We start from the raw sequence: 11,052 nt of genomic DNA, 5'->3' as shown, positions 1-11,052 counted from the left end.
AAAAAAAAAAGTCGGGGAAAATGAAATCCAATACCATGTTTATGTTTTGTTTGCTGAACCGTTTTAAAGCCCAATACATGAAAGTTAGCTATTGCAAGGGCTCTACATGAAGAGAATATAATTATGAGCAGGACAGCGCCCCAAAAGTAGGTGAGAATATAATGGGCTGAGCTTGTAGAGCAGAATGCATCGATGGGCCTGCTTGCTATTCTTCTTTTTAAAAAAAATCCCTTTATTGTATTGAGTCATAGAGCTCGGAGACCGACATAACATTAATGGAAAGAAAAATGCAATAAGGGAGGAGCGTGAATCACCTAACTTAACTGCCTGCTCGTTTCACCGAGTCTAATTTGAATTGTGATGTAATGTTATAGGGAGTTCAATATAGAAGGACAGATTGAGCAGAAAAAAGAATTGCTTTATACCAACAAAGATATATTTTCTGAATCAAGTTTTTATGGGCAGTGTGAATACACATTCTAATGGTTTTATTTCGTTTTATTTCACATTTCTCACTTTTTAAAATAGTTTTGAGAAAAGTAGGAACATCATCATTAGATCTGGGTAAAATTTAACCCATTGTTTCTTTTGAAGTACCAACATCCCACACATTTCGGTATTCCTGCTGAAATGGTGTCGGGAGTGTTGTAGTCTGTCTAACTGGACTCGAAATCATGAGCTCAAAGGAGTTCGAGGCTCAGTTTGGGCCGACATCGTGTCCTTGAGAAAGGCATTTTATAGTAGCGTTCATGGTAGAAGTTTAAGGCACTTTGAGATTATATGAGGTGGGACCTCCGAAGGTAAAGTCCATCTCCGATAGAACTGAGCTAAATGGGAACATTCATGTTTAATGCCTTTCCCAAGGCCACGACGTCGGCCCTGAAAACCGGTCTTTATTATTCCTATCATCAATCAATAACCGTTATAGTGCTCATTTGTCTCTCTATACACAAACTAAACTTTTTGGGGGGGGGGGGGAAATAAGTCTCGCTCATTCCTACCACCAATTAATGACAGCAATTTCATCGATGCATCTCTCCATGTACACTAAACAAACTTTCGAAAAAAAAAAACCATTTGAAAGGTTGAATTCAAAAACAGGATACGCACAGCTTATTACAGTGCATATAGATCACCCCTATGAAACCAGTCAAGTAACAAAAACAAACCAAAAACAACTGAATCATTTACAAACTGCATTGTCCTCAAAGAAAATAAATCACATTAATAACGGGCCAAGTCCATTTTTTTTTAAGAAAGAAAAAAAGGGAAAAAATAGGCTGCTGAAGGATTAATATCACTTAGCCTTCTTTTTGCTTGACCCCTTAATTTGGTCTTAAACATTCCTGGCACTAAATAATCGTTATTGCTCCGATGCACTTCTCTCAACTTAAATTCAACTTGCGGAAAATTACGACGTGTGTGCACCGAGCAAACTGTCTAAAATTAAGTGACTCGTAAAGTAAATTTGTGGCAAGGTATCTGCTGTGGATGTAAAGCTGGGTAGATACTTAATCAACTTATGAGGGGAAAAAGCAAATATTTGAGAAAGTTTTTTCGTGAGGTTCTATTAGTCTAAGGGGGGGGGGGGGGGTAATTGTGCCCGGTTTCAGTTTTAAAAAGGAGATCATAGATAATTTAAGTTACGAGTCAATTTAAATTACATTTTGAAAGCTCTTGCAAGGGTAGACTGAATTCTCAGAGAGGCATGAGAGGTGTGTAAATAGATAAACAGAGATAGATAGATAGATAGATAGATAGATAGACAGATAGATAGATAGATAGATAGATAGATAGATAGATAGATAGATAGATAGATAGATAGATAGATAGATAGATAGATAAATAGATAGATAGATAGATAGATAGATAGATAGATAGATAGATAGATAGATAGATAGATGCCAATAACATTAAATCAATGAATCATCGTGGAAAATACTACTGTATCTATGATTTACATTCAGACATAATTTATTTCACAGTCATTCAGAAAAAAGAAGATTAGGAATATTATATGACCCATATTGTGCAAACTATCCACTATCTATGGGATCGTCATAGGTATTTTTGGGGTACGTGGTTACGTTGACTACAAAGCAAAAAGAGTCTACAAGGATTATGCTAATAAAAAAATAAAAAATAATATGTTACATTCTAAACAATTGTAGCTTGTCATGAAAGCAGTGACATTAATGCCATATCTACAGCAACTTTATCTAAGGCAGTGCTTGCCAACCCGAATGATATCACACACTGGTGGGAGATTTGGTATATTTTGAAGGGTGGTGGTGATCAGACGGTATTTCTCTCCCCGCTGGAAGATGCATGCATGTATGATGTATCTGGGGCGCGCGAAAGTTCTATCCTCTTAAAGTAAAGGTGGCGAAAGGGGATGCTGGCTGTGTAAAAATGTTGACACGCACGCACTAGTCTATGGTGAAGCTTGCTTCATACTTTAAGTTTAAATACAATCAAACTTTGCTTACTAATTGACGTTCTCAGTCTTACGTGTGCTACAGGTTAAGGTAGGTTCGCACTTAGTAGACTTGTGGTATTGTTAGTCTGTTGGAAGCCTGAAAAACACAGTGCTGTGTACAGCAGACCAAATTGACCAGTGGAAGAGGCAAGAGTAAAATGATGCCATTGTCATCAGTGCACAATTAATGCATACAGTCTAAAAATCAAGAACACGAAAGAAACCTTGACCCAAAACCATCGTTCCCAAGACAGTGCACTCCGATATGGTTTACTTTCTAATAAAAACTACCCCGAAAAGCTTCACAATTTAATTTAAGTTTTCATTGTCGATGATAAATAGTGTTTAAATTTGTTTTTCAAGTAGACGTGGTGCTAAAAGAACAATCTTTGCTCCTACTTTTGTACACTTAACGATTTGTCACTCCGTATGAATAGTGCAAACTGTATAATGAATTTCCTATTTTGTCACCGTATTTTTTTAATAGAATTTATTTGTAGTATTTCATATAGATGAGTAAGCAATGTTAGAATGGACAATATTTTGCAGTAAATCGTTCAATATGGCTCTGTACTGCAAGAGGAGTGCGGATGGTATGACTATGACGAAACTTTTTTTCCAGTCAAAATGTCATCCACTTGAATAGATGATTTTGCTTGAACTTAACTGTTTTGCCTTCTTACAATTATTTCCCCTCCTGGGGCGAGTACTTATTTTGTTTATAAATAGAACTATTTATAGCTTCTTTTTTATACACGTATATTCTTTGACAATTTAGGAACGATTGGAACATGTGTATAAAACCTTGAAGACATCAAAACAAATGGCACGTCTTTCAACTTTTGGCAGATTCCACCTTGCGCGCTCAGTGCAACATTCCAGCACTGTTCTCAAACAGTACGTCTTTCAAACTGACAACGAAATGGACGCGAACAGGCACACAACAAGATAGGTATTTTGAACGTGTGATGGACTGAGTAACGTGTGTTGCCTGATCATGAAAATGCAATGGTTTGTTTATCTGGTTTTGAAGAGCGGTTTTCCGTACTTTACATAGTTCACCAATTGGTTTCAGTCGGGTTTTGCAAAAGCACACTTTATGCCTGAGGGTGGTCGGAGAGTGCCACTTCCATTTCTTAATTTTTGTGTGTTGTTTCACTAGGTCTGCTGTCTTTTTTTTCCAGCACCAAATGGTTGTTTCTGAGTTTATGTGTTATACTTTACTCAAACAAAAACTGTATATTGCCTTCCTGTTTCAAGTTCAGTAGTTTACCGTGAACCTCTTTTTCTCAGCTTTCTTACTAACTGTGAATGTTACAATGTTGAACCAAGCTTGATGTTGTAAGGGCGAAACACCTCTTTCAATGCTGCAAGGTTATCTATGAGGTGCGGTCTCGGGCTTAACGTCCACCTCCGATAGATTAGAAACATACAAATGTATTGTGTACTATAAGACGAAGCATACATCGTTTTCTATTATTCATGCTTACAGTAATAACAATTTGTATTACTATTGGTCAGCTTGCATTTGTAGAAAGTGAAGAAAAGCCTAGCTCTGTGGACTTATGGGGTTAAATTAGCATCACCCGGGAATGAGAAAATAATAAAATACACAGAAGGATATGAACATGGCAGTGCAATGTATGTTAACGAAAAGAGACCGTGAAGTGAAAGGTTAGTGATACTACCCGTAAGTAACTAACGAAAGGAAACCTCAGGGAAAGAAAAGTCCCACGATGCACCAGTGCAAAGCAAAAGGAGATTATGAAGTATCATGCCCATGATCACCAAAGTGGAATGGGAATATTGTGTACATTAAAGAAAGAAAGACTGTGAGTGAGAGGGGGAGATTGAGAGGGAGGTAGAAGATCATGACGTACAGAACCTATTCAACGGTCTTCAAGGTTATGTCTCCTAACTGAGAGGGTGGGAGGTCGCTCTCTGTGAAAGAAAAGTCACACGGTTCAAATGTCAAAGGTCAACATGGATATTTCTTCATTCCCCTCAAGGAAGGAGAATAAAAGACTTGATGAATGATGCTGCGACAGCTGGTTTTGTCCAAAAGTCTGGAAGGAGGGTTTGGCGGGGAAGAGGGGACTATGTTCAGATTACAGTAAGGGTTTTCAAGAAACCAAACCCTTACCAGCAATCCTCCCAGTGGAATCCTAACCCATATCCTTACCCATAACCCAAACCCAACTTCTAACTGCATTCCAGCCGCACGCCATATCTGCACTAAAGAGTGTCCCAAGACCAATTACATTTAGTACTGTAAAACATGTGTTTTGCGAGAGCATTCATTTTGTCCAGAATTACGAAATATTAGAAACATTAACTAGATCTTTTATAAGCAGTTTATTGGGTGAGTAAGTAACACCAATAAGAAACTCAAAGTAACCAGCACAACTATGACTTTTTGAGTGTTGTATAGTTTTTAAAATTCATAGTCGTGAGTAAATCTAAACTCACGAACTTCACTTAAGATTCACGTTAATTTTACTGCTCTCCTAAAACTCAATGTTTTACAGTACACATTTGAAGTATTGGATGAACATAGTAGAATTGTTACTACAGAGACAGGCTCTATATCAGGTGGGACAGGTGACTCACACAGCAAGGCTGGGGAGGACGGGTCAACGTCCTCAGAACCTAAGACAATCACAGGTGGAAAGAAATAACGGCTGGTACCTCAATGAAATGAACTGTGCCCATGAGAAAATAGTGGTCTTATTCCAATGCGGGTAGTTGGAGAAAAACTAGGCATTATGCTTTAGAAAAGGTAACCTAAATTCAAAGTGTTCAGTGAAAAAATTGGGGGAGGGGGGGAGAGCACTAAAGAGCTTGCAAAAGAAAATGTCCATCAGACATAATGACCCATTATGAGGCGGACTACTTCATGGCTGCCTGTCAGGATCAACGAGGCGGGCTGGGTGAGTGGGGTACCGCACCCTGCCTGTCAAGGCCAACCTGGGCTTATGCAACAAGCGGGCGGAAAGAGCGAAATGCTCAATAAAAGTGTTCTCCCCATTCGGGAATCGAACTGGTCTCCAGCGCACGCAACAGGGAAGTGCCTGTTCGCTACACCACAGACACCAATATGGCATAATATGTAAAGATGTGTGTGAAACATCTGAACTTTTTCTAAAAGCATCATAGTTCGAAATATTTCAGCAATATTGACGTGTAAGAGGAAGGGTTATGGAAGACGTAAAATTAATACATACTATTGTTGGAAGAGCTTATCATTGAACGCAAGATTGCTAGGAATGATAAAGCATTAAATTCCTCAACATCAGAGATTCCAAAGATTAAACTACTGTGATGTGCGATGTGAGTGATAGTAAATTTACCCTGGTTTTATGGAAAATCAACAGTAACAATAAAACAACACTAACAACACAACTACAACAAAAATAATAACAACAACCGCAACAACAGCAACAACAACAACAAAAGCAGAGCACAAAATCGTTTCGGCGCTCTTGGTGTCACAGTTAGGCTCTTCGCCGTTGCGCGTAGAAGTCGAGTTCGAGCCCATGTAGGAAGCTACGTTAAATGAAACACAAAGAATGCAGCAGCAGAAATAACGCAATCTTTAACAAAAAATGTCGGCCAGCGTTTTTAAAACGACATCTGAAAAGGGAGACGAGACGCATAATTAACATGAACCAGCAAGAAGAACGGTGCTGTTTGAGGAGACTTTAAAAACTAAGTGAAGGTTCCTTTTTACCTGAAGATTTACTATAGATACTTGTAAATTATTGTCAATCTGCCCCCCACCCCCCCACACACACATACACCCGAGAAGACAATAATTGGATCATTTAGGAGATGGGCTGCTACAACGCTGTTCGACAGGGTGAATCCGGAATGAATGGGATACATTCCAGCACAAAGAAAGAAGAAATTACTGGAATAATAATATATAGCATTTGTATAGCGCAATTCCCCGCTCAACAGCAAGCTCTATGCGCTTCACAATCTTTACTATTACCCAAGCAGACCTGAGAGCATTCTGAAACGAACTCAAATTCCTGGGAAGCATACAGTGCAAGCAGCCATTTATAGGCGCTAAAACACTAACATACTGACAAGATCTTTCGCTGTCTGTGGGATCGAACTCAGCGTGTGCTGTGCACACAATGGCAAAGAGTTCTACGCATCACACCACAGAGGCCTTACACCAGCTAGTGTGATAAACATTGTTCCATTTTGTCCAACATCTTAGTGTAGTTTGTGAACGACGGAAGTCTGTCTTCGCGAAGAAAGTTCACTAGGAACGTGAGTGGGTGTCGACATGAACATACTATCGATTTTGTTGTCTTCCACATAGATTTGTAAATGTGTCACGACGAAAAGGAGTCAGGCGCTCGTCAATTTTGGGAGGGCATATGAAGTTATTGGTATTATCTTAAAGCATGCCGGTTCGTCTTGGTTTTGAAGAAAACAATACTAATTTAACTGGAAAAGACGTAGAGATATTTGCGATAGAATGAAGTAAAATTAACGAGTTATTGGGCTCCAATGTTAGGGGACTTCAAAGCTCAAGAGTGCTTGGACATTGCAAAATTACTTTTTTGTGCCATAATCAACGTTTATCAGTGAAATGCAGACAGAAATGTATTTATGAATAGTCGTAAAAGGTATTGAGCCAAAAGACTATAATTCGATAAAAATTCCTAAATGAGAGACAACTTCCGGTTTCTTCGACTTCACTATTTTGACGAGCGCCTGATTTCACCATGCTGTCTCACAAATATCATTTAAACCCACATTTGACTCAGCTCAGATGATCAAAAAAGACTTCCTGACCGAACTCTGCTATTACCAGAACCAGCATCTGTGGTGTAGTGGTTAGGGGCTTCGCTGTCGCCCCCAGGACATCCAAGTTCGTTTCCGAGTGGGGAGGGTTTTCATCGAGTATCGTGTTTATCATGATAATCAGGGTCGAAGGCTGCCTTCTAAACTAACTTTCTAATGTGTGCTATTGGATGCCTAAAACACCTTCATTAAAAGACAGTCTACCCTGGCTCAGTATTGACTGGAAAAGAAAGACGAAGGTGTTGGAAAAGATACCGACTCGAGTGGAAATTTAGCTCAAAACTTGTATATTTTACGCTATAGCGAAGAGCACAGCCATTTTATTACTTCTCAGACATCTGCAGTAAGGCTTCTGTTGTTTTTTTAAATCTTACAAGTGTGAAGCAGTAAGGCCTGTTAGGACTTACAACAACAAAAAACCACGCACACACACACAACCCCCCCTCCCCCCGATCCAAGTGATACTAGATGGAATCATGGTATTATAAAACATGTTATACTGTCCACTGTCACTGTGAAGGAACACAACTGATGTGACAAAAGTAAACAATAAACATTTCAGAATAACAGGGGGAAAAAGACGGCACCAGCAGCACATGTGTTACATCAAGATTACATAGATTCCTCTCTTAAGTTTGAGTTTGGTACAAGTTTTTACGGTGCTCCCGACAGCATAATGTCATACAAGCACGCAGGACTCAAGTTGGATATTTTCACACTAATTCACAACACAACATGGTTTCAGTCTGTCAATTTGGAATAATGTTGTTCTAATGTAAAATTCTAAGAAGTTATTTGCATTATGATTGGATGATTAAAAAGAATATACAACCTGAAAATGTTATTAACAGTATGATTAAGAAGAATATTATACAACCTGAAAATGTTATTCAAATTTTGAACTAACCAAAAAGAAAAAAAATGCAATGTCTACTGTTAAACGAGTAACTAAAAAAAAAAAACAAGATTCTCTTTCAAATTAGTTTACTAAATTGGGGTACACTTGTCTGGACTTTATTTCAAATATAAAATTTTTTTTTTTTAAATAAACGAAAGAATGAAAACGGTTTACAAATTGAAAATGTGCAAACTGGTTGACCAGAAAAATAGGAGATATGTAGGCGAGAGACTAAATGGGTGCTGAAGTACAATACTCATAACGGAAACACACTGTTGTGTACTAGAGATTGACTATAAGGGACAAAACATTTTAATGATAAATACATTTTAATCTAAATCAAACACTGGGAATATTTTCGAAACAGGGTGCTACTATAAAAGAAACAACAGAAGTTTGGACATAATTGCAGATATCGTTAACAACGACACGGCTACGACGCGATTGAAAAGGGGCAACAAAAAGGTATAGACCTATACAAAAATGCCACAACAAATAAAATAAATAAAGAAACGACGACAACGACAACAGAAGAAATATGTCCAACGAAAGGACTTTTCTCTCTTAAAAAAACTTTATGTAACAGTAATTTTTTTCCCAAACAAGAGCTATATCTGACAGAGTAGTATCCCCCCCCCCAAAAAAAAAAAACAAAAAAAAAAACAAGAAGTATATTATCATCTAACAGTAACAGTGCAATATTTCCCTAAACAAGAGCTTTATCTAAAAGAGTATTTCCCCCCAACGAGATCTGGGTCTAGCTTTGTGTGAACTCACTCATCTTCTCGACGGCCTCGTCCATGTTGATGACACCTCTGTACGGGTTGAGGACCAATTTGTACACAATGGCAGACAGCACTCCGCCGGCGATGGGTCCCACCCAGTAAATCTGGAAACCGGAGGAGATAAAAGAAAAAGAATGAAACGATAGCTATTTAAACTTATTGTTATCGTATAATATAATTTTTTAAATTCACTTAATTCTTCTTCTTCTTCTTCTTCTTCTTCTTCTTCTTCTTCTTCTTCTTCTTCTTCTTCTTCTTCTTCTTCTTCTTCTTCTTCTTCTTCTCCTCCTCCTCCTCCTCCTCCTCCTCCTCCTCCTCCTCCTCCTCCTCCTCCTCCTCCTCCTCCTCCTCCTCCTCCTCCTCCTTCTTCTTCTTCTTCTTCTTCTTCTTCTTCTTCTTCTTCGGGTGCCACGGTTGAGGAGAGGGAAGGGACAAGTGATGGATGTGGTGGAGGTGATTAGGCAGATTGAAATTAAAAATCCAATAATCGTGTTTGTCTTGGTTTTTTGTTTGGTTTTTGTTTGTTAGTTTTTAATCATGGGTGAAGGTAGACAAAAATAAATGAAATCGTTACGTATACAGGCTAAAACGTTGATTAAAATTCCGGAGTGTCCCCTATTTAAAAATGCATAGTTTAATGATTCAGGTCAGACACAAACCGTAATGTTCACAAGCCTAGTAGCTCGAGACAGTCTTAGTCAGGACATAAAAACGGTGTAAGTCTTTTCATAATGTTTTTAATTTTAACACCCTATCCGACACACGGTAAAAATCAGTTCATTATGCATTTAATGAACACTTTACCAGGCGAAATAAGATGTAAAAAAAAATATGGAGTTATACCAAAGATTAGACATTGGTGGGTGGATTTTTTTAAAAATGTTCAAACAACCAAAGGAATAAATCTCGTCCAGTAGATAAGGCAATGGTGGAATCAAACATACAAACAAACAAACAAACAAACAAACATTTAGACAAACAAAAGAAATAAATCCCACCCAGTAGATAAGACATGAGTGGAAACAAACGTTCAGACTAACAAATTAACAAACAAACGTTCTAACAAGAAACAAACAAACAAGCAAACAAGAAAACGTTCAGACAAGAAAAAAACAAACGTTCAGACAAACAAACAAACAAACAAACGTTCAGACGAACTAACAAACAAACGCTCAAACAAACAAAATAATAAATCTCACCCAGAAGATAAGACATTGGAGGAAGCAAACAAACAAACAAAACAAACGTTCAGACAAACAAGGTGGTTGGTTGGCGGGTGCTGTGGTGTGGTTTGCTTCTTCTTTCCTATATTTGTTACTCTCTTGTAACACCTCTAAGTCTAATCTTCTGGCGCTCATATGACATTATACAGTTGCGAGCGCCGTAAAACACTTACTAAAACAAAAAGACAAACAAGGAAATACATCTCACCCAATGGTCATCCCAGCTGTCGGAGGCCACGGCAGAGCCCAGGGATCTGGATGGGTTCATGCTGGAGCCAGTGTACTGGATCTGTGAGGTGGATGAAACCAAAGATCGTTCATAACCAGATAGTTCACTAGGCTAAAAAAGTGTCCGTGGAAGTCCGCGCATTGGTTCAGATGGTGCAGCAGTCTTAGTTTTGAAGCTCTCTTTCGTTTCTCCAGAAGAACAAAATAGGAAAAGCACAGTTTGTTAGTTTCGCTTTTATTGTTTTTCACATAAGTGGAGTAACTCGGTTCGCAAATTCCACACTTTTTCGAAGAGAGCGCCATTGGATTTTGAGGACACTTTTTAATTGGCTCAAAGACAGGAGTGAACTATCTTTTTATGCACAAACTCTGATGGAACAGTTACCTGATTCATATGATATCAGTAGTGAAATTGAAGAGGGATAGGGGGAGTGGGAAGGGTAGAGGGGGAGAGGTTGAGGGAGAGAGGGCGAGAGAGGGAGGCGGGAAGAGAAAGATACAGAGAGGGAGAGAGGGGGAGTGGGGAGGAGGGAGAGGGAAGGAGAGAGAGGGTGGAGACGGGGAGAGGTTGAGAAAGTGAGGAGAGAGAGGTAGAGAGAGAGAAAGAGAGAGAGAGAA

At 38.7% G+C, this 11,052-nt stretch overlaps 1 protein-coding gene across 3 annotated transcripts in view; it reads right to left on the bottom strand.

Annotated features, from left to right (window-relative positions):
- The window catches only part of LOC101850918 (aquaporin-5), a gene marked incomplete at its 5' end in the record, with an annotated part of 14,619 nt that extends 4,124 nt beyond the window's left edge, over positions 1 to 10,495 (bottom strand). The window contains 3 exon segments of one of the 3 annotated variants that reach the window (XM_005111004.3): positions 4,360 to 4,420; positions 8,976 to 9,087; positions 10,415 to 10,495. In XM_005111004.3, the coding sequence (XP_005111061.2) occupies positions 4,365 to 4,420; positions 8,976 to 9,087; positions 10,415 to 10,495 (249 nt within the window). 3 annotated transcript variants of the gene reach the window in all.
- Positions 10,496 to 11,052: the final 557 nt, after the last annotated feature.

This window comes from Aplysia californica, unplaced genomic scaffold (genome assembly GCF_000002075.1).
Source record: "Aplysia californica isolate F4 #8 unplaced genomic scaffold, AplCal3.0 scaffold00984, whole genome shotgun sequence".
In the NCBI taxonomy this organism is placed as follows: domain Eukaryota; kingdom Metazoa; phylum Mollusca; class Gastropoda; order Aplysiida; family Aplysiidae; genus Aplysia; species Aplysia californica.
Note: the sequence above shows the minus strand (reverse complement) of the source record. Positions and strands in the feature narration are given on the sequence as shown.